The sequence below is a fragment of the Sphaerodactylus townsendi genome, linkage group LG04 (assembly GCF_021028975.2).
Source record: "Sphaerodactylus townsendi isolate TG3544 linkage group LG04, MPM_Stown_v2.3, whole genome shotgun sequence".
Classification (NCBI taxonomy): Eukaryota; Metazoa; Chordata; class Lepidosauria; order Squamata; family Sphaerodactylidae; genus Sphaerodactylus; species Sphaerodactylus townsendi.
Genome location: NC_059428.1, coordinates 142,261,375 through 142,285,714, shown reverse-complemented (window position 1 = coordinate 142,285,714; position 24,340 = coordinate 142,261,375). Strand labels below are relative to the sequence as shown.

General features: G+C 48.5%; 1 protein-coding gene across 1 annotated transcript in view; it reads right to left on the bottom strand.

Annotated features, from left to right (window-relative positions):
- The window catches only part of LMF1 (lipase maturation factor 1), a 132,993-nt gene extending 111,265 nt beyond the window's left edge, over positions 1 to 21,728 (bottom strand). Inside the window, exons 1-3 of the mRNA XM_048495540.1 lie at positions 21,510 to 21,728; positions 16,475 to 16,784; positions 9,267 to 9,277 (exon numbers count right to left, since the gene is read on the bottom strand). Coding sequence (XP_048351497.1) covers positions 9,267 to 9,277; positions 16,475 to 16,784; positions 21,510 to 21,681 — 493 coding nt within the window. The 5' untranslated portion in view covers positions 21,682 to 21,728. The remainder of the gene's footprint in view (positions 1 to 9,266; positions 9,278 to 16,474; positions 16,785 to 21,509) is intronic.
- Between the last annotated feature and the right edge of the window lie 2,612 nt (positions 21,729 to 24,340).

The following is a 24,340-nucleotide window of genomic DNA, read 5'->3' as shown; positions in this document are numbered from 1 at the left end:
TGGATTTATTTAAAAGAGGAGCAGGAAGGAAAAGAGGACAAGATTGAGAGTGAGGCTGTACCTCATAGACATGACTCCCCCCCCCCCCCACACACACACACACACCATGAAATCTCCTCGGACGGAATAAGTCCTGACCAGCAAACCCACTTCAATGACCCCCGAGTTCATTCGGCTTTTGTCACGGTGTATGTTAGTGCTCCGTCGCTGTGGCAACGCAACTTCCTCCGCACAGATGGCTTGCATTGCTTAAAAACATACAGGTGTTGCTGGGCCCCGTCCGGAGGAAAACAACCCCAATAATGACCTCGCACGGCTTTGCTGCCTTTAAATAAATATGGCCGTGCTTCCCTTCGGCGGAAATTGGACCTAGCAACCCGGCCTCTTTGGCATCAACATTATTCCAAATATTTAACATATGGAAGAGTGAGTTAAACCATAAATTGCCATTTCTAGCTTCAGTTTAAAGGCTGCACAGGACTGCGGCTTCAAGGGACCTGGTCGAAGCTCTCCCGTTTCGAGGAGGCTGCCTGTCTTGCGGGAAATGAACTGTCAAAGCTTTGCCTGGCTGCTCTGGTGCCGAGCCCTTTCTCAAAAACGAAAGGGGGGGGGGGGAATATCGAAAGTGAAACCTGCCATTAAAATAATTACCACAAAGTGGCAGGGCTGATTGCGGCAATTATGCTTACATTTTAAGGGGCAAAGTACATCTTTGCAAAAAGCCAGCGCAAACGAAGGAGGCTGCGGTGGTAGTCAGAGAGACAGCAGCGATCGCTTCTTGAAACTGTTCCAGGTATTTTTGGGCATACTCCTCTCCCGTGACACAGTTTGCCATCCCTGATAACCGGAGCAGAGAAGGGCTGGTTGACTGGCCCACAACTACCAATTGCTCCTTCGATGGGCGAGCTGGGTTTTATGCTAACAAGCAGCCCATGGATACTGGAACACCAGGCTTTTGCCAGCTCCAGGATTGGGAATACTTTTCCATTCTTGAGGTTGCAGTTTAAAGATCCCCCCCCCCACCCACACACACACACCCCACCTTTGAGCACAACCATCTCATGCTTGAGATTTTATATTTAGTGACAAGTGGATGTCAATGCCTTTGAGACAGTCCTGCCTCAACATTTCATGAATGCTTTACATCCTGGCAGATATCAGTTCTGGATTATCTCACGCGTGGCGGGGCGGGGCGGGGGGGGGAAGGCAGGAGAAAACTTCCTAAATCCTGTGCCCAGCCCGGGCCATGTCCAATGATCTGGCCTCTCCTCCGGACTGACCCACCAGGCCGCTGGGCCACGGAGGCATTGCTTTGGCTTCATCCTGTCTGGGTTAAAAGGCCCAGCGTTGTTGGTTCGTCGCCTATTCCTGCTGCCCATTTAATTCCTCATGCCAACTCGTGATATGTCATTGTGGTGGGGAAAGTCGCGATGTGGAAGGAATAACTGTAAATTCTTAATATTTGTGCACAGTTTGATAACTAACTGTGCTGTTGGTCAATTGTGCAAGAAAAGCGGTCGACTGAGACTGTGCAGAGAAGGTTTATAGCACAGCATGTTTATAGCAAAGCCAGACAATGAACACATGTAGGTAAATAGGGGACTATGTCCCACTTAAGCCTGCCAAGTCTTGTCTCAGTACTAGGGGACGGCTCCTTATTGGCCAGTCTAATTTGATTAAAAGACAAATGTTTTCATGAAAAGGAACAGGGGGTGGGTGGGGGAAACAAAACAAGGCCAAGCTACGAACCGAGCCGGAAGATACGAATCCCATGCAAACAACCGGGTTTAGGGCGAAGACGTGTCTGGAAACAGTTTAACACAAGCCGGGCATGGCTGGGGGCCAGCCCCGAATGAGAAGGGGGCCGCTCTGGGCTAATTGTACCCCTCATGCAAGCTATACCGGTACACTAATAGGTTTTAATAAAAAGTTTCAATTGGACCAGTAAACCCCTCATTAAGCTGTTTTTAAAGCATGAATTTAAGAGCAGGGAGGGCGAAAGGTCGGCCGGAGTCCTTAATTTACAACGGCTGGTGCGAAGTGCTCGTGCAATGGAAAGCAAAGCGCCGGAGTGTCCAGGGCCACATAAACATCCCAGTCGGCCACGAAGGGCCGGCTAAGTGACAGTTTGAAAAATAGATTTAATAAGGCTGAAGGGGAGGAAAAGTCTCTCAATCCTACACAAACAAGGGGAATAATCCACAGCTCATTTGTCCTGTGCCTACAAATAAAATTAAAACACCCATACAAACTAATATACAAACACAACCAAAAAGGAGTAGAGAGGCAGAGGCTCCAAGGTTCCTGGTACGGCTTGGTGCTTTCACTGCAATTTTTTTAATGTTTCCGAGCCAGCTTTTATTGATTTATTTTATTAGATTTAATATGCTGCCACCCCCACCCCCTCTTCAGCCTTAGGGTGGCTTACAACACTTCCCTTGAGCTTTCCTTGAGTGTGTAATAATTTTGAAATTAACTTTATTTCTCCATCCCACCAAACACGTGGCCATCCATGCCACCGTGCAGTCGACCAACCTTTCCTTCAACCATTTTCTCTTCCTCCTCCTCCATTTTTGAAGGATTTTTTAAAATTCTCTTTGTCATGTCACCTTAGGAATGTAGCATTAAGGTACAGACACAAGCCAGGTCGATTGGATCCGCTTTGTCAACTTCAGTTAGTTTAAGTGATATTATGCTATATGAAGATACACTGTTTCTTTTGCAGGAGCAAATTGACAAGTGACTGCCGAGGTAATGATCATGTGTTACTGCAGTTCTAATTTGTCCAGAAAAAATGTGGTTCTTTATAGAGGGGACTGTGTGTTTCTGCTCCTTCAGGTAATGGCACCTGCCTCAGGAGGGTATGGTTGATTCAGCTTTGTGAATTTCATATCAAACTACTGATGTAACATAAGAACATAAGAAAGAGCCTGCTGGATCAGACCAGAGTCCATCTCGTCCAACACTCTGCTACTCACAGCGGCCCACCAGATGCCTTGGGGAGTTCACATGCAGGATGTGAAAGCAATGGCCTGCTGCTGCTGCTGCCACTCCCAAGCACCTGGTCTGCTAAGGCATTTGCAATCTCAGATCAAGGAGGATCGAGATTGGTAGCCATAGATTGACTTCTCCTCCATCAATCTGTCCAAGCCCCTTTTAAAGCTACCCAGGTTAGTGGCCATCACCACCTCCTGTGGCAGCATATTCCAAACACCAATCACGCACTGCGTGAAAAATGTTTCCTTTGATTAGACCTAATTCTTCCCATCAGCATTTTCAATGTATGCCCCCTGGTTTGAGTATTGTGAGAAAGAAAGAAAAAATTCTCTCTGTCAACATTTTCTACCCCATGCACAATTTTATAGACTTCAATCTTATCCTCAAACGTTACAGCAGAGAGAGATTTTGAATCTGAGGAGATTAAAAAGAGTATTAAAAGTAATCGTTGCATGCAACCGGGGATGTGTTACTGCAGATCAGATTTTGCCAGGGAAAGTGGTTCTCAAAGGCAAGGGAAGATGGCAAAAGCCACTTGCTGGATCTAACAGCAGCAGGCAGACTGTCTCAACATATGGAGGTTCCTTTTTCAGTCGCTGTCAAGAATATGTCCACAGCCCTCTTCTGAAATCCACTAGCACTACAGAATCACACATCACGCAAGAACCAAGTCCACGGTCAGTTTATACAGTCCTTCTAAAAACTTGTGGCCCGGCTGTCGTGGTACACGGTGGCTTCCACCAACAACTGGCCCACGTCCATGAGCCATCACGATCCAACATCACAGGCCACGTGCCTGAACGCCAGCTAAAAGCCAACACTTTCAAATGGAAGTCATTCGTACGTTCTGCCGTTGCATAAGTGGGCGAGGGACCTGCATGGGAGAATTGGTCCTTGCTTGGACTCCACTGACAAAAACAGAAAGATTCCACCACCTGCAGATTCTGTAGTGATGGACTGACTGCCTGGGAGGAAACCAAGGGAAAGAGTGCAGAGGGCAGGGTGGAGAAATCCCCACACACGGTTCTAGGTGGTGAGATTTTTCTCATGACCCACTCCAGCCGGGAAACGGTTGAACGCGGCAAACAGCTGCCAGACAGCCCTTTCAACAGGTGCTTTTTATTAAAACTCCACCCCTGGGATAGAAGAGTCTCTCTCTCTCTCTCTCTCTGAGGAAGATGGAATGAGAAGGAAACAGGACCATGGGAGACCGCGGAGAGGAACCCCCTGGCAGTCAGGTGTGACAAATCCATTTAGGCTCTGCTGTGTGGCTGGAACGCTGCTGGGAAGAATTTCCAACCAGGAAGGCAACGAAGGCCGTCTGCAGGCGAGGGGCATGCTGTGCCAAGGGGAGATGCCAAGCAGTCGCATCTGGGCCAGGAGATGCTCCTCCGACCCTCTCTGCAAAGAACTGAGTCCACAAGGGAAACTGGCTGCCAAGTTATCTTACACCGAGTAGGAACGTACATCTCACAAGTGAGTGTTCCCTGCTCTGACTGGCAGCTGCTCTCCAGGGTCTCAGGAAGAGGCCTTTCACATCACCCGCTACCTGCTTCTCTTAACTGGAGTGGCTGGGAATTGAACCGGGGACCTGCCGCATGCCAAGTGGATGCTCTATCCGCTGAGACACGGCCCCTCATTAAAGGGCTTGCATGAAGCCAAACAAGCATTCACACAAGGGAGCCCCACCCCAACTCTGCACAAAATGCTTCAGAAGAAGAGTTTGGATGTATATCCCCCTTTCTCTCCTGTAGGAAACTTGAAGGGGCTTACAAGCTCCTTTCCCTCCTTCCCCACAACAAACACCCTGTGAGGTGGGTGGGGTTGAGAGAGCTCCAAAGAACTGTGACTAGCCCAAGGTCACCCAGCTGGCATGTGTTGGAGTGCACAAGCTAATTTGGCTCACCAGATAAGCCTCCACAGCTCAAGTGGCAGAGCAGGGAATCAAACCAGCTTCTTCAGATTAGAGTGCACCTGCTCTTAGCCACTACACCACGCTGGCTCTGACACTCTGCAACAACCACTGTCCACCACATCTGTCACTTAGAACAGACTCCCCGAAATCTGCTTCTCAGAAAAGCATCTGAGAAATACAAAATCTTTCTAACAAGCTTCAACAAGCACGATTCTTGGTGTCCTTCACTAACACCGCAAAAATTAATTTGATCATTCTTCCAAAAACTTTTGACTGAGAAGAGAAGAGTTTGGTTCCTATGCGGGAGGAGTCAATTGTCAGCCCTAAGAAACACAATGGCAGAAGAGTAGGGCGGAGTCCCTAAAAGTGCAAAATGAGTCCCACACGCTCCAAAGGGCCACAAGTTCTTCATCACACGCTGAAGAGCAAATGGTTTTTCAACAGAGGTGTACCAGGGGTAAATGGCACCTGGAGACAAATTGTCTCCAGGACGCCTCCCAGGCTCTGCCCCCCCCGCCCCACCCCCAGGCTCTGTCCCCCCTCCGGACCCCCACTGCCCTCGACTCCACCCATGTCACCATGGACATGGCCAAGGGCTAGGGTACCCCCCCCGACTCCCCCTGCCGGCACGTCTCCCAGCCGGCAGCCTGCAGTCCTGGCCTCGGAGACCTTCTTTTATAAGCACTGAGGCTGGGGGGTGGGGCTTGGGGAGAATGAAGGGGTGGGACTTCCTGCTCCCCAAGCCCCACCCCCGCCTCACTGCTTATAAAAGAAGGTCTCCGGGGCTGGGACTGCAGGCTGCCGCTGGGAACGAGGCACACGGACAGGTTCAAGGCACATGAAAACGACGAGACAGCAGGACTTCCTGGTCATGTGGGGGGCCGATTTTGCACTTCCCTCGTGACCAGAAGAGTGGCGCCCTAGGCAGATACGCCACTGGTTTTCAAAGTAATATGTGATTAGGAGCTGCACTGCAGGGCTGGATTTCCCCCCCTCCCCCCTCTTGTGTGTGTACAAAATTAGGATCTTCAGTAAGAAGGGATTTCTGCAATGCTTCTGATCTCCACATTTTTGACAAGTTTTTCTTGACACCCTCCCCCCAAAGAAAGGGAGAAAAGGGGGATGATAAGGGTATAACCAAACAGCTTTCAAACTAAGATCCAGTGCTTTATGTACAAGACAGCAATGCTTACATGTGACAGGCATGTATATACAACTCACGTATTTGCCCATATTGCATTATGGACCTTTACAGACCTTACTATGCAACAAGATAGGGGGTTGGGGTGTTTTTTTTAAATAGCAGCCCATTCAAAGATATCTTTTTTATTACTCTTTCCCCTTTGTTTAAAAAAAAGAAAAGCGGCGCAAAACTTCCGGCATTGAGACAGGATACCCTCAGGGTGTACAGCAGATCGGGGCAGGAATTTCTTTGGACGACTCTTTGAAGTCAACACTCGCCCAGTCCTAAAGGTGGGTTTTTTTTTTTCAGAACTCAGCAATATTTAAATGCGTCTCGACGGCAACGGGGAGAGGATGACAAAATGTCACTGTTCCGGGGCCTATAATGCAAGGCAAATATTGCGGGTTTCCTGCATTCCAAGTCAAAACACAAAAACAAAAGGAAAGGAAAAGGGGACGCTCGGCAGAAGCAGTCATCTCGTCCAAAAACAGAAGGAAGAGAAAGAGATTCCTGCTGTGTACAAAGACTTTGATTAGCCAGGCTCCCAGGCTCCCTTCAGATCAGGAGACAGCCAGGAACTCATCATCTTTTTTAGGGTCCCGATCAGGGTAGGGAGAGCACAGCCCCCTCACATCTTGACAAAACAAACGGCGAGTGGTTCCCTAACTGGGGCACAGGAGGTTGCAGGGGGATCAGCCCTCCCCTGGTGCAAAACTCGGACCAAAGTCAAGCACCAGCACATGAAGATTTGATACACGTGCGATAGGCAGGATTTCAATGAGACTCCTGCTGCAAGAAAATAACTCAGGAAAATAACTCAGGAAAATACCGCAGAAAGGTGCCCACTGGCTCAAAAAGTCCGGATTTGATTCCCATACCTTGTGGGGGACTATGCAGAGTTTATTCATTTCGCTTTAGAGTATGTCATATGCATTCAAGCTTCATTAAAATTAAAACAAATGAAGGAGAGCCCCTCAAAACCCAAGAATTTTGACATCACAGCAATAGGAATAGGGATGACATACTGCCACCATTTCAGTGTGGTGGAAGTCTTTTGACATAAGTGGTAAACGCATCCATCTTTTGTGGGGAAAGAGGGTTGAAGTAGGCTGTTACCCAGCCCAACAGTATACGGACTTATTTTTATATAGCAATGGGGAATTACTCAGCTTGACAATGCAAGAGGTAAGCTGGGAGGGGATCTTTTTAGACAACTATACCAGAAACGGCTTGAAACGTATCCACAGAGAATTCACAAAAGACCAAATTGCAGTTTAAATATTTTTATATAAGTTTTGGTTGCAAACAATCACACAGTGAGACGTTAAGGCTCATAACACAGTTCCTAGATATATAGATAGGGAGGAAAAGGATAGAGTTGGATGACAGAATGGGAGTTGGGGAAGCAGGGGACTTATACATTACCTAAAATCTGCAGAGAAGTTCCAGAAGAAGGCAAGGATCTCTATGCCAGCATAGGAACCCAAGCGAAGGACAATATATCATGTCTCACACCAACGTGACCAAGAGAGGTTCAGGTTAGAAATGAGCACTGAGGCTCTGGTGAGAAGAATTTTTATACCCCTTTGCGCAGGTAAGGAGGAAAATTCAAACTTAGGTTTCGTTTCTTTGCAGCTGCTTGGGGTTTCCTTGCTGGACTTGTGGGGTTGAGCTAATTAACAGCTCTATCTATTATCTCTACTTCCCAGGACAATGGGGTCAATTGGTTCTGGATTATATCAGTGATACCTTGAATGGTTTATGCAGAGGTGCTTCCTAAACTCTCTGCCTTAAGTATTCAAATTTGGCTGAGGCTTGAGTGAATCAGGAAGGGGTCTTGTTGTTAGGGAGATCATATCTAGAGGTTGAGGAAATGCATGGAAGAAGCAACTGTTTGAGGAAATGGTTTCAGTGGAGCAGCAGTGGCGTAGAAGGTTACGAGCTCGTGTATCTAATCTGGAGGAACCGGGTTTGATTCCCAGCCCTGCCGCCTGAGCTGTGGAGGCTTATCTGGGGAATTCAGATTAGCCTGTACACTCCCACACACGCCAGCTGGGTGACCTTGTGCTAGTCACAGCTTCTCGGAGCTCTCTCAGCCCCACCCACATCACAGGGTGTTTGTTGTGAGGAGGGAAGGGCAAGGAGATTGTAAGCCCCTTTGAGTCTCCTGCAGGAGAGAAGGGGGGATATAAATCCAAACTCTTCTTCTACTCTTCTTCTTTCTCAAAAGCACAGTATCAGGGGGTTCCAAAAAAACAGCTTAGCGAGGTGTGGTGTTCAGGAGTTCTACAGATTCCATTATGTTAACGAAGTATTCTGGCAGCGTGGGATAATCAAAGATGCACTGTTAGGAGGCGTCCAGATTGTATCACTGGAGTAACTCATATATCTAATCTCTGCAAACAGACTGTTTTGTCTTAGGCTTGCTTTCAGCTTGGACACTCTGCTATCCACCCACACAAACATGGAAACTGGCATTTTGTAGCACACAGTATGAGAAATAATATGAAATCCAATATTTCATAAGGCAGGGTATAAAGGGCAGGGTTACAAGCAGAGGTGGGATCCAACAGGTTCTCACAGGTTCCTGAGAGTAGGTTACTAATTATTTGTGTGTGCCAAGAGGGGGTTACTAATTGGTGATTTCGCCACGTGACTTTTGCCTTAGTTATGCCCCTCCTCTCAGCAGTAGCGCACAGAACTTGAAGCAGTCTAGCAGGAGGTGCACCGGCGTGCGTGGCAGCCTGTGCCTGATTGCATTCGTTTCCCGCCCAAAGACCGGCGCAGGATTGCCCAGCCCCTGGAATGCCCAATCACGTCCCCATCGTGCCCCGCCCAGCCCCACTGGCCCAGCCACAGTTTGAATCCCACCACCATGGGAACCTGTTACTAAAATTTTTGAATCCCATCACTGGTTACAAGGCCCAGAACCTTCTGGAAGGCAGCAGAATCAGGATTTGTTCCAAGAACCTTCTGCCCAATTCTGAAGCCCTCGATTCAGCCTGTGTCCTGATTGCGGACGAGCCCCCCCCGCCCCCCCCCGAGCGATATATAATTACACCTCCCCAAAGGACAGGAGAATCAGTAGCACAGAAAAATTTAAAAATATTACATACCCTCCAAGCACCTGAAAAACAACTACGGAAGGTTTTCTGAGAAATGCTCACTTACCAAAGGAATACCTGCAAAAGAAACAGGAGGAAACAATATTAAAAACACAGGCAAAAAGATATCATTTCTAGGCGGCTGAGCCTGGCTTCTCTTTCAAAAGTTCTTAACAGAAGTACAGGACTGCAAGAAGACCCAAAGGTCATTCGCTCCACAGGGACTGCAGAAGTTTGGTTAAGAGGCGATTGTCAGTTCTCTGTTTTATGGCACTGAAACCCCACTGAGGAATACGGCTACCTCTCCAAATTATCCTCACAACAACATTGCAAGGTGGGTTGGGCAGGAAAACTGACTGGCCAAGGTCATTGCAGGATTTGAAACTTGCAGGATTTGAAACTAGACTTTATCGATCCTACTCTTACTCTCCAAGAGCCAGCGTGGTGTGGGGGTTAAGAGCAGGTGTACTCTAATCTGGAGAACCGGGTTTGATTCCCTGCTCTGCCACTTGAGCTGTGGAGGCTTATCTGGTGAACTGGATTAGCTTGTGAGCTCCAATACATGCCAGCTGGGTGACCTTGGGCTTGTCACAGATCTTCTGAGCTCTCTCAGTCCCACCTACCTCACAGGGTGTTTGTTGGGGGGGGGGGAGAAAAAGGAGTTTGTAAGCTCCTTTAAGTCTCCTTAAAGAAGAGAAAGGAGGGATATAAATCCAACTCTTCTTCTTCTTCCTATACTACGTTGCCTCTTTCAGAGGTCAGTACCACTGACCCAATTGCCACCCCTGCTAAAAGAACTCTGACTCCTTGGAATTAATATCTCATTTAATCCTAAATTCAGCCTCTCCTGCCAACCACAGGTATTGGATCAGACCCCGGGCTCTGAAAAGGCCATCTGGGGTGGCACTGGACCAATTCCATTCTAACAGAAGCTTCCACAAAGTCCTAATTTTGTGACTCAGAAGCATGTTTCCCATTAGCTCCTTTAGCCCCCTGCTCACAGGGCCAAACAACAAAACTGTCACATGGCATTAGTCTCAATTTCATTAATATTTCTATCAGCCAGGCATGGCGTCCTTTGAAATGGGACACCTCGCCGGCTCTCCTTGCCCCCCACCCCACCATACCAGCGAGAGGTGCCAAACCTGCTTCCTCTGCAGGAAGGATGACCCCCCGGAGATCCCTTAACTTTCGGTTCAAGTTTCCAGAAATAATTCCTTTTCCATACGGAGGAACGAAGGATGCGACGGAACAACTCACGATAAACAAAGACATTCCTGAACTTTATTGCCTAAGAAATGAGCAAATCTAATACTAAAGAGGGATATTATACAGTTTAGGACGAGCGTTTAGCAGAAAGCCAAAGCTTGCTGTATCCCCTCCCCACCGATAATAAACAAAAAAATTCTGACTAATGGATGTTAGTTATTTATTTACAAAATTTATATTCTGCTTTTCTGCCCTTACAAGGGTTATTGAGGTGGCTAGCGATTCAAATCACACCTGATAAAATTGCCTTTTTATCATTAAAATCATTATCATTTATCATTAAAATCATTAAGATCAATAAAATCAACCTCTGTTCATCAGTATGCATAATTAAACAAAAACATAAAAAACAGCAGCCAGATCTTCACGCATGCACCTGTAACTTGTATGCTGAATTTAGACAACCCCCTTTCTTTTCTTTTCTGGGTGGCACACTTGAGAAAACACTTAAGCTTTCCTCAAGTGAACAGGGTGCCAAATAGTTTGGCTGCAAATCGCCACAAAAGCACACACACACACCAGATGCCACTGGAACATTGATAGAGCCCAGCCTAAGAGTTTTGCCCAGACAATTTTCTCAGCCACTGTACCTCAACTGACCAAACTAACACCTTTATCTTGGCACTTGGAAAGGTGTCGGCATACACCATGGTGCGCATGGGCACCCGGCTGGGGAACCTCTGCTGAAGAGAACGCACCCAGGAAATAATTGTGAGGTTAAAAAGCCACGAAACACAAAAGGCCTGATTTGTGATGCCTCTGTGCAGAATTCGGATTATTCAAGCAGGTGAGGTGCAGCCTCCCTGATTTAACACTATACTGGGTGAGAAATATGTTGTCTCTGTTCAAGCGCTTGCTAATACAGTTAAGACTACTGAGCAATTCCAGTTCAGCAATCACTTGTTGGAATGTTCCCTCACTGGAGACTTCCAGGTCAGCAGTAAGTAGGGTGTCCCAACAGACTGAAATGTCCCTTCACTGAAAGCCAGCATGGTGTAGTGGTTAAGAGCAGGTGTGCTCTAATCTGGAGGAACCGGGTTTCCCTGCTCTGCCACTTGAACTGTGAAGACTTATCTGGGGAATTCAGATTAGCCTGTGCACTCCCACACATGCCAGCTGGGTGACCTTGGGCTAGTCACAGCTTCTCGGAGCTCTCTCAGCCCCACCCACCTCACAGCGTGTTTGTTGTGAGGGGGGAAGGGCAAGGAGATTGTAAGCCCCTTTGAGTCTCCTTACAGGAGAGAAAGGTGGGGTATAAATCCAAACTCCTCCTCCTCCTCCTCCTCCTCCTCTCTTCTTCACGAATAATGCCATTCTTTAATATCAACTTTGTTACCACCAATTCCAGCAACGCCGGCTCCAGCTCGCTGGCACGAACTGAAAGGAAGAGGGACGCAGAACAGGACACAAAGGCACACGTAGTAAAAAAAAAAAAACTTTATCTGCACAGGACTGCCAAGGAAAGAAAGAAAATGAAAACGGGGACTGTCCTTCCACTGACGCTTCCTTTTCTCCCTGCCGCCAAGCCAGCTGGACGGGAGTTGAAAAGAGTTTGCAACCGCGACAACAGCGTCTGGTATCTGAAGCCTCCGGCCCAAAGCAAATAGATAAACGCTTCAAAAATTAAAATAGGAAGGGACTTAAAAAGAATAAATTGGCTCTTGCTGGCAGAGGAGCAGAAAAAGGAAAACTGCACAGCTCTTCAAAAAATATTGTCACTTATCTACCTTTGAACTGGCTTCCCCTCCGTAATCTCATCCTGTCTGCTCCTGTAACTCAAGATCCCATCTCCGACAACGGTACTTGCCAGATGTGAGGAAACAAAGTCTTTTGGGAAGTCCAGATGCACCCAGGAGCTGACAAAAAGGAATCGTTCTGATCTGTGGAATGCTGGCCCTCTTCCTTTTAGCTGCAGAGAGTGTGGGGTAGTGACTAGACTGTCAGGCTAAGATTGGGGGGTGGGGGGAGACTCAGGTGCAAATCTCAATTCCGCTGTGAAACCCACTGGGTGTTCTTGGTCCAGGTACTCTGACCCAACCCCACCTGTTCTACATTTTTTTGGAGAAAAGGCACAATAAAGAATTAGACCAGGTGTTGAGAAATCCTAGGACCAGGGCACCGAGAAATTTAACTGTGGTGTCAGCGTGGCATGGGAGCTGAGCGGCTGATTCTACTCTAGAGAACCAGGTTTGATTCCCAGCTCCTGCACATGAAGCCTGCTGGGTGACCTTGGGCAGGTCACAGTTTTCTCAGGAGACTCTCAGCTCACACAGAGGCAGCCAACGGGAAGCTGTCGTGAACATCTCTTGCCTTGAAAACCCTACAAAGTCTCCAAAAGTCAGCTACAATTTGGTAGCCCTTTCAACCACCCCCAAAATTTTCAGCAATCATTTATTGTAATTGCATGTCGGTGACTCTCAGCAGAAGATGAGGGACAGAAGTTAGCTTGTGGCTAAACATGTTTATTTTTGCACCGTTCTGCATCATTTTGCCGCATCGGGTTCATACTTCCGCTTCACTCCAGTACTGTTTTCAGATTCCTGTTTGGTTCCAGATTTCTACAGAACAAATCCTGTTCCACTGTTGGCCTGTCCTGTTGACTGCATTGACTTATTTTGTGTAACGTGGTTTGAGTCATACTGAGAAAGGCACACTAGAAAGAACATCAAGAAGCAAATCAAACCAAGGTGAGTTAAGGATTAGATTTTGCAGAAGCCGTAATTCAGAAGGGCGGTCGTTCAAATATAAAAACTTGGAGGCTGAAAAACAAGCCTGGCTCCGAAATTTTGCAGGTAGCTCGTGAAGCCCAAGAAAATTTGTCAAGGCCTAGTCTAGACAGAGAGTTGGGCTTGTGAGTATCTGGACTTATCAGAATCATCAAGTTGGAAGAGAGCCTAAGGACCATCCAGTCCAACCTTCTGCAATGCAGGAACACATAATCAAAACACTCCCGACATATGTTCATCCAGCCTCTGTTTAAAACCTCCAAAGAAGGAGACTCAACCGCCCTCTGAGGCAGTACATTCCACTGTCAAACAGCCCTGACGGTCAGGATGTTTAGGTGGGATCTCTTTTCTTTCACCTTGAACCGATGACTCCTGGTCCCAGTCTCTGGAGCAGCCGAAAACAAGCTTGCTCCCTCACCAACATGACATCCCTTCAAATATCTAAACGTGGCTATCATGTCATCTCTTCGCCTTCTCTTCACCAAACTAAACATCCCCAGCTCCCCAAGTCTCTCCTTGTAGGGGATGGATTCCAGACTTTGACTGTTTTGGTTGCCCTCCTCTGGACCCATTCCAGCTTCTCAATGTCCTTTCTCCTGGGAAAGGCAGCCTGGTAAATCCGCATGATGTTGAGGCCAGAACCATATGCATATATTTCTCCGGTTCCTGCTTGCCAGTTGGGGTATTCCATGCCCCAGTAGTCTCAGAGTCTCCCCAGAAGACTGAAGGAAGATCTGGAATTCTGCATGGCCGAATGTTTTATCATGTGCCCGCTGATCCTAGGTATGTAACCAAAGGATGAGGCAATTCCTACAGCAGAGAGGTAGTCGGAAAAGTTGTGGGGAGGGTCAAAGACAGCAGGAGGTACAGAGCCAAGGAATGGCTTACAGAACACGGAACAGGAACAGAACCCGGAGTGCCTGGATTTGTTCTTTGGCCAGAACAGTAGGATGTGACAAGGGTGTGACAGAGCCCCCCCGCCTTCTCACATAGTGCACCTTATGGCTATGTTCAGTCCTGCCTTGCCAAGCCTGAGGCAAGAACCCCCAACTAAAGCTTGGTGGTCTGACAGTTGAAGGTGGCCCAGTCAACCCCATGCCCAAAACAGAGGCCCTTTCCGTGGTGACATTCTGGGGGCGGGGGAGGTAGCCTGGCCAAGGTTGGGGAGGTATCAGAGAATCAGAGGCGTAGCTCCAAGGGGACATGAGGGGGCGGGGGTTGCACAACGCACCAGGCATGCGCTCCTGCGGGGGTGTGGCGAGGACGTTCTGGGGGCGTGGCATTCCAGGATGGGGCAGGGCATGGCAGGGGTGGAGGACGCACCAGTGTACCGGGTGCTTTCCCCCCTCGCTCTGTCCCTGCAGAGAACTGCCCCTCCCTGAAAGGAACCAGTTTCACCAGAATCCATTTTCCAATCAGAGCCACTTCTTTAAGGAGAAAGAAATATCAGCATCACTCTGTCCCAACAGCTTAAAAAAACAGTGAAAATAAATCAATCAGCCTGCAATCCTAACCTGGCAACGGACAGTCACAGCCCATGTGCTGGAATAATGATACAAGTTCAACCATCCGGTGACCCATTACAGAGAATCTGCATGAAAAAATGTAGTCACGGCTGAGCGAACTCCAGCAATGAGCCAATCTGATATCCAACCTGCTCCTCCAGACAATATTCACCCAATTTCCCCCTTCACGTAATTTATGCCGCCAGCAGAACCAAGAAGAATTGGAGACAACACTTTATTTTCCCCACCTCTCAACCTCCTCCTCTTTGCCAGTGGTTTTTGCTCCACAGCTCTCGGGAAAAGCTAACCGTTTACCATAAATCACCTGCCAAGGGAGAGAACCCCAAGCGGCATGTAATACAGAGGAAAGTGGCACCAGTAAACCAAAGTGAAACACGAACACAATCTGGTCTCAAATTCCCCAGGAGATTTCTTCAAACCGCAGAGACCAACATTCCCAAAGAAACACTGGGCTGCTGAATGGGCTGAAGTCCAATTTCTGCACCTATCAAGGAAGGTAAACATGGACCAGGTCTGGCATACTGCCACCGCCCAAGAAGTTAGAAGCCCCCCCCCCCCCTTGGGGGTCTGCTTGCAGGATCGTGGGTTACAAATAAATCACATAACTCAGAGGTCTTTCAGACTTTTCCTGGGTACCCTTGAGGTTCCTAGAAAGTGGGGGGGGGGGTTCGCAGAGGGGAAGATTTATAATGACAAGCAAGCACTCCAGCTTTGAAAACAGCGATGGAGGACAGAAGGTTTGAGAATCACTTACTCTGCAGTAAGCCAGTGGAATCTCTGTGAGCAAAAATGAAAAGATCTCCATGGAACATGAGTAGACACAGCCTTAGCCCATATTTACAATGTCTGAGCCAACATTCGTGGTAATTTTCTAATCACAGCCGGAAGGCTCTACTCTACGTTTCAACAATAGATGAGAGAAAAAGTTCCCGCTTGTACTTCTCTTGACCCAGATCACCCAGTCTTGTCAGATTCTGGAAGCGAAGCAGGGCCAACCCCGGTCACTATACAGATAGGAGACCACCAAGGAAGTCCAGAGTCATTATGTAGGAGCAGGCAATGGGAAACTGCCTCTGAACATCACTCGCCTTGAAAACTCTATAGGGATGTCATTACAAGTAAACCTGGGGTCAGTCAGTGTGTTTCATTGCTCAGGAACAATTATAAGAAGAGAACCACGGACCCCCCTGATCTTTCCAATCTTCCAGGAGCCAGCCTTTCACAAAAAAAAAAAAAAAACTCTGATAGCACATGGGACAGGGTCTTCTCGACAGTGGCTCCTTTCCCCTCAAGACTTAGCTTGCAAATCCCTCTTTGGGAGGGGTTTGGGCACTCCCTTCCTCCACCTGGGGCATTTTTCCTTGGAACATTTTCCCCAGGTGACGTTTCCATTTTCCTACTCTCTCTACCAGTATTCATTCTTCTTTTTGCCTCTTATTATTTTTGTTATTGGAGTTTTAAATTTCACCTCACTAAGACTCAAGCATTTTGTGGCGCAAAATTCAGATCTGATGGGTAAGATTAACTAACTCACAAAGTCTGTCCGACGTTAACCAGCGAGAGGTAGAGCACCCACAGAGAAGTCGTGAGAATCATTTTCCTACTCTCTCTACTGGTATTCATTCTTCTTTTTTCACCGAGATCCCCTATTGTTTTTGTTATTGGAGTTTTAAATTTCACCTCACAAAGCCTCAAGCATTTTGGGACATGGTGGAGCAAAATTCAGATCTGACAGGTAAGACTGACCAACTCACCAGGTCTGTCCAACGTTAACCAGCGAGAGGTAGATCACCCACAGGGAAGTCATGAGAATCATGTTGGCACAGCCCGTGACCAAGATGAACGCTGATATTCCCAAGCCGGCCAATGAGAAGCCATCCAAGATGCTGTCCATGCTGGACCAATCCAGGAACCAGATGAGCGTTGGGGCGTGGCTGAAAGCCTCCATGTTCACCTTCCCTTTGAAGTAGCGTTTGATGTTCTCCAAGTGCAGCTTAGCAGGCAAAAGACCCTTCTCACCGATCAGTGGCTTGTTTTGGTGGTAAGCCACCAAAAATGCAACGACTGTAAGGGTGAAAAATACAAAAAAAAGGAGAACGTGAACGTGAATCTCATTAGCAAAGAATGGGGGATGGGGCACCCCCTTTGAGAGTCCATAACTTTGGACCCCCTAAACCAAACTGCACCAAACTTGGGGGTCCCATCAGGACAGTTTCCAGATGATATCCTGAATTTTTGGTGCCGATACATCCAAAAATGCACCCCCTGCAGGAACATCCCAGAAATTTGCCCAAGAATCGTTGTTCTGCATTGAGTTTTCTGTATTGCTGTCAATGGGGGTTGCAGGCGGGTGGGGGGGGGACATTTCTGAAGGCACAGTCTCAAAACTTTCAGGATCTCATCAGGAGACTGCCCTGATGATACCCCCCAGGTTTGGTGCAGTTGGTTCAGGGGGGCCAAAGTTATGAACCCTCAAAACTGTAGCCCCCATCTCCTATTAGCTCCCATTGGAAACAATGGGGGATGGGGCACCCCCTTTGGGAGTCCATAACTTTGGACTCCTTGAACCAAACCTCACCAAACCTGGGGGGTAGCATAAGGACAGTCTCCTGATGATACGCTGAAATTTTGGTGCTGATATGTCTAAAAATGCACTCCCTGCAGGCACCAATGTCCTGGTACAAAAAAAATTGGTTGTGGTGGAGTGGCCGCCCCCCCCGGGGAGGGGGGCATCCAACTCTGGTTTTGCCCAAGGCTACAGTTTGCCTTGTTATGCCCCTGGTGGTGCCCAGAACTGAACACAGGATTCCAGGTGAGGTCTGACCAAGGCAGTGGTACTATTACGCCCCTTGCTCTGGACACTATACTATTACGCCCCTTGTTCAGGACACTATACTCCTATTGATGCAACTTGCTAGTCAACTTTCCACTAGGACAAGATGCAGCGATGCCACAGGCTAACAAGCAGACTCCACAACGTACCCAAACCTACAAAAAAACTCATTTAATATCCCCACCTTAGATAAAAATAAAAGTCTCTTCCTTCGAGTACTGTCCACCATCTCGTTTACCTTGATTAAAACTGCAATTTGCTGGGAAGCTTTTCTTAAAGTGCTAATCAAAATTCACCTCAAAATTGCTGCCCCGACACCTAACCACTCATCAGCGCCAAGGAGTCCAAATTAGACCTCTGGCTGGTTTGCAAAGATAAACAAGGGATGAGTGAATTAGCAAAAAAAAAAAGGTATATATTTTACCATGTGGAGAAAAAGAAGTATGTGCTGTATTCCCACGGAGGTATAGGGAATGCCAGGCTGAGTTTGGCAGGAAAGAAAGAACTATTGATAGATCCCATACTGGGCCAAGCTAAAGAGGTGCCAATTCTAAAGTAAAAATTCCTGTCATTTCCAGACTGCCCGAACCTGTTTTATCACTTTTCATACAGGCCAGGATGAGGCCACCCTGCAGCCTGTCCCCAATAAAAGTATCACCAAATGGGCATCTTATTGTTTTCGCGGAGAATGTCCTCTTGATCTCTCTGCCTGTGGAGGCAAAATGCAATCGATCCCTTCCATGAATACCAAACTGCTGCTTGGTCTTTACAAATATTTGCATTCCGTTTCTCCAAATAAACAATTGACTCCAAGCTGCTCACAAAAATAAAACAACGAAGCGAGGTAAAGACGCACTTTCAGAAAGAAGCACTGTGTAAACTAGCGTAAATTTTAAAAAATAAATTACAACAACAACAGTCAACAAAACTCAAGCACAGCAGAACAAAAATACCTTCCTAGATCCTGAAGCCAAAAAAACTTTCACGAGGCATCTTTGCTGTGGGCTCCTAGGTGCCAAACAACTACTAGGGGAAGGGTATTCCAGGGGCCAACACCAAGAAGGGCCCCTGGTCACTATCGGCCTCACCTTTGACAGTAGGTGGAGCTACTAGAGGAAAGAGCAGGTGCTCATATCAGAGATGGGGATCCTCCAGTTTCCCCAGTCCCAAACTGGTTAGTGGGTTATAGGTCAAAATCAGCTGCAGGAATTGTGCCGGGAAACCTGCTAGAAGCCAACATCATTCTCACTATGTGAGGGTTATAATACTTTTGCAGGAGTCCGGCTTTTCAATGGCCCCAGTGGAATTTTTGGAACCAGTAACGCTCCCAACAGAGACAGTTTCAAATAGAAATGCTTGATAGAAATCCAAACTTTTACATGTCTAGATGCCTGTCCAAAGGTAGCCCCTCTCCCAGAAAACGTACAGTTAGTGTGACTTGGGGGCAATGGTGTCAAAGCATATTTGCTACAGGTGCAGCCAAAACTGAAGCCAAACTAGACAGTCTGCCCTACGTGGGAATGTGGGCTGTCCGGAGGGAAGGCAATGCCTTCTACACCAGGCCTGAATGCGCCATCCTGCTCCATGCCAGTCCCTTCTAACCACACCTGCCGTCTTGTCTGCCTTGAGCTCAGTTTATGAATCCTCCTCCAGCCCACATCTGTCCATGAAAAAGACACTGTCAATCAATAACCCCCTTGCCTGACAGCAGACTCCAGGTCAAAGATGTGACATGCTCTTTGGCCGGGGCCAGTGACAGTCTAGGACAGCCCCGTGGCAGCTGGGAAATGTGGAGCCGCACCTGAGCAGGCACAGTGCTCCAAGCCTAAAATCCCAAAATGGAGGCCGCATCCTTCAGCCCAGGGAGAGCAGTCAGGCACACAAGTGGAGAACTCCCTAGCGGAATCCATGACCTATCCCACGTCCCCAGTACCAGGTAGAAGAGGCCATTTGATCCAGAAAGTGCAGGAGGGTACTGGCCAGTGACTGGAGTCAGCAGGCCCACAACCACGCACAGCTCATTAGTGGGGCCAGAGACCCAACACAGTGTTCACCAGTGCAACTCAAAAGGGTCAAGTCTCAACAATCCAGAGTCATGGGATGTGGCCCACCTCTCCTTGCTCATCTTTCTCAGCCTGTCGCAGCACAAAGAAGGAAAACTTCCATTCTTCATGCTCAGTGAAGATTCAAAGACGTGAAGCCCCAAACACACACACACACACACACACACACACACACACACACACACACACACACACACACACACACACACACACACACGTGTCTATCTCTCTCCCTCGCACACACACACACTCACTTCCCAATATGTGCCTGGAGCCAGCAAGCAACTGCACCTTCAACCCAAATCAGTATGGGAGGGGAGGCTAATTCACAGCCAAGGCACAAGGCCCCTCAATTTAGGCACAGATGATAGGTCCTACAAACGGAGGAATTCATAAGTCAGGAGCTTGAAAAATAAACAGGCACATCCACGCTTTTTTGGCAAGGCTGGAAGCCCAAATGCCACTGCTGCGTCCTTGCATTTATTTTGCAAAAACCAAACCAAACAAAGAGCCTAAATTGTTCAGCCTCAATTGCAAGTTGCTTGTTAGCATTAAATAACTAGCCCCTGTCCTAAAAGTTCTCTCTGCACCTTTTAGGGTCGCAGGACTTTCGTTCTGTCCAAAGCTTTGACGCTGAGGCAGGAAGACGATTTATAAATATTTTAATAATTACTGAAGGTTACTTGTCCTTTAGAGAGGACACAGAACAGGGGAGCAGGCCTGCAAGGTCTCTGGCTTGGAATCTATGGCATAAAATGTTAGGGCCAAATTTTCCTCCAAAGTAGTAGAACTCTAGCAGAGAACACTTTTACTGTCCCCCAAGTGACCCCCTTCTCCCCCATTACGATGCACAGCTAGCTGGGGAAGAGCCATGTGTTATGGCCACCATGCTTCCTGCAGCATAAACATTTCATTTTATGCAACATAAACCCCAACATAAGTTATGCGTGCCCCCCCCCCTCCCTCCTGCTGGGACATTATATTGATTGGGCTGGGAGTTACAATGTGTGCTTGCTGCCACGAACAGTTTCATTGAATGGATGTTCTAACATGTAAGTTACCCTTTTGCACATAACCTTGTTTGTTAATATCGACGTACACCTGTTTGACAGTCCAGCCTCATTAAGTCCTGCTGGGTCACTGGATAACAGCGGAACCAGCAGCACCTTAGGGACCCACGAGATTTCCAGGGGACATGTTTTCAGGCTATAAACTCTCTTTGTGTGTTGGTTGTGGTGGGTTTCGGTGGATCTTCGTCTGGTGGATCTTGTTCCTAACGTTTCGCCTGCATCTGTGGCTGGCATCTTCAGAGGTGTATCACAGAGAGAAGTCGGCCACTGGACAGTGTGCAACAGACTTCCCTCTGTGATCCACCCACAACAACCAGTCGAACCCGGCCACGAATGCCTTCGACAATCTGTGTGAGGTTTAGCAAAGCTTTGGCTCTCAAAAAGCAAATACTTTGGAACTCTTGTGGGTCTGACCAACCCTCAGAAACTGTGAAGCAGCCCAACCCTACAGGTCTGTAGATGCACTTACTCCCTCGTGTTATATATCCCCATCCTGATGCCTGTGAAGGCCATGGGGCCCCCTGACACCTATCCGGGCCAAGCGTTTTTCGGCAGCGGCTGGAGTCTTGCCCAGCTAGGCCCCTGGCAACAGCCTCCTTGGCTGGGCAGGTTTTGCCAGGATTGGAGCGAAGCGGCGCTTGGTCAGGGCAAGACTTGGAGAGCCTGTCCAGAAGGCACCCCAGAGGCTGCAGCCAAGCGGGCTCCTCCTTAGCTTGGCTCGGGATGCGAAATCCTCCCCCTGCTGGGAAGTCAGGCTGGGAGGGGGGGGTCGCCCCCGTCCTTCCCTGCCCTGCCCCTCCCCCCCCCCCGACCGGGCACTCACAGTAGAGGGCGGCGGTGGCGCGCAGGAGTGCCAGGCGCGTCAGCCAGAAGGTGCCAGGGCGCAGGGCCGGCCGGAGGGGCGCCGCCTGGCCCTGCCCCGGGGCCTCGGCCCCCTCCGCCGCCGCTGCCTGCCCCCCCAGCCGCCGCCTGAGCCCCCCGCCGCTTGAAGCCATGCCCGTTCCAGCCCTGCTAGAGCCACGCAAGCCCAAGGAAGGGAAGGAGGAGCAGGCGCGCTCCCGAGGGGGAGGGGGAACGCGCAGGCGCACGAACCGCCTTCTCTGTGCGCGCTCCCGCTTGCTTAGATGCTTCCTCTTGGGGAGAAGAGGGCAAAGGGTGGCCGCTCGTGCCAGCGAGATCCCGCAGAAGTGCTGGCCGGAGAGCCCTGCGTGCGAATCACAGGCGCCAGCTGGGTGACCTTGGGCGAGTCACAGTTCTTCGGAGCAGCCCCACCTACCTCACAGGGTGTTTGTTGTGGGGGTGGGGAGAGGAGATTGTCAGTCCTTTGAGTCTCCTTACAGGAGAGAAAGGGGGGATATAAATCCAAACTCTTCTTCTTCATCATCCTGCCATGGGTGGGGTGGCCAACCTGGAAGGGTGGGTCTGGAGACCTCCCAAAATTACCGCTGGTGCCCAGAGATCAGGTTCCCTTCCAAGGGCAACCTTAGATTGGGACAGCTCACCTGCATTTGCTAATTTATTTTCGAGAACACACCTTAACCTTACATGCACATGTGTTTCTTTATGGGGCAACAAGCCCTTCGCTTCAAGCCCCTGACTTTAATTCACATCAGTGTGGCAGAGTCCATGCAAAATTCAGGCAGTCTGTGGTTTCAGCGCCCAGGGCAGCCGGCCAACCCTCTGCCAAGGAGCCCGGCTCCGCTGAATGTATTTATTTTGCAAAAAACTAGGGGGAAGGGGAGGGGGTCCTGTTGTCTCCAGCAGAACAGCTGCAAGGAAATATTAAAAGAGGAATTTGTAACTCCCGTCCTCGGTAAAAAAAATGTAGTTAGACAAAGGATCCCAGGGACAGGCAGGGATCCAGGAAGGATTTTTGCAGTTGTAACCAGTTTGTTAATATTGGGAGAGAAGGCCCAGAAGAATAGGTCCAGGGACACCTCCAAAACTTGGCCACTTGAAAAACGAGGCTGCATTAAACTGGAAGTGAGCTCTGGACACCGGAGCGCTGCAGAGCCAGACTGATTCATCCGGCACCCTGAGTAAGGTGTGGCTCTTGTATTTGTTGGCTAAATTTGCTAGTTGTTGTTCCAAACTGGCATAGAAACGGGCTTTTTTTATAAACCACACCCACCAGATTCAAAAGTCAGTGTATGACAGGTAGGGAAAATCCAACAATCACACACCAGGCAGAGAATGAATGAAAGCCGCACAACCGAGAAACCACCTGAAAGAAGAGTTTGGATTTGTACCCCACCTTTCTCTCCTGTAAGGAGACTCAAGGCAGCTTACAAATTCCTTTCCTCTCCCCACAACAGACCCCTTGTGAGGTAGGTGGGGCTGAGAGAGTTCTGAGAAAACTGTGAGTTGCCCAAGATCACCAAGCAGGAATGTGGGAGTGCGGAAACACATCTGGTTCACCAGATAAGCCTCTGCCACTCAGGTGGAGGAGTGGGGAATCAAACCCAGTTCTCCAGAATCCACCTGCTCTTAACCACTAAACCATGCTGCTTAGTGGGCTACTCTGCTACGAAAACTGGACTGTCATGATTTACCATGTAATTCTTACAGCACCCCTGTAAGATATGTTCTACTCCCACCCCCTTGTTACATATGGGGTGGGTGTTAAGGATGAAAGGTAGGCCTCAGGCTCCTAAAAAGTCTATAGGAGAGGAGATATTTGGAAACAGATACTCCATAGTTCAAGAACCCCCAACTTTTTGAACCTCTGAGCCGAAATGGGATTTTGAGAGGCAGTTAAGAGTGCCATTCCAGACTGACTTACACAGGAATCAGAACCAAATATTAAAATGGCTGCCATGAGAGACAGAGCCAAATGTAATATTTCACTCCCTGCTTTACAGTCACGGGAAGCCCTTTCATTTGAATGAGGGGGCTAATAACAAGCTCTGCCTTACCATGGCTCCACTCTGAAAAGCTTGATGGAGCCAAACTGGGCACCATGTTGGTGAAGGAGAAGAGGAGTAGTAGTTTGGATTTATATCCTCCTTTCTCTCCTGTAAGGAAGACTCAAAGGGGCTTACAATCTCCTCCCCTCCTACCCCCACAAGAAACACCCTGTGAGGTGTGTAGGGCTGAGAGAGCTCCATAGAGCTGTGACTAGCCCAAGGTCACCCGGCTGGCGTGAGTTGGAGTGCACAAGCTAATCTGGTTCACCAGATGAGCCTCCACAGCTCAAGTGGCAGAGTGGGGAATCGAACCCGGTTCTCCAGATTAGAGTGCACCTGCTTTTAACCACTACAGCACGCTGGCTCTCATAGTTCATAGTTCACATTTCACCCTGCCATAGTTCACAGTACACATTTCACCGAGGTAGGATACTACCAAGTCAACATGAATAGGCTTGTTAGGAAAGTCACTCAATCCAATTGATGGGCAGTAACTTCAGGGTTTGCAAAAGACAGTTGTTCCTCAATTGGTGCAAAGTCAGCTTGTGGAACTCATTGCTAATTGGACGATGCAATGGACCCTAGTTCAGGTGGCTTTGAAAAGAGGAAAGGCAAAAGCATCAAGAAAAGGATTTAAATTATGAGGCCTAGTTACTCTGCCATATTCAGAGACAGTCTACCTCAGTGGAGCAACTGATCCCCACATGCCTCGTTGCATGACTTCATTAAAAAAAACAAGTTTGCCACA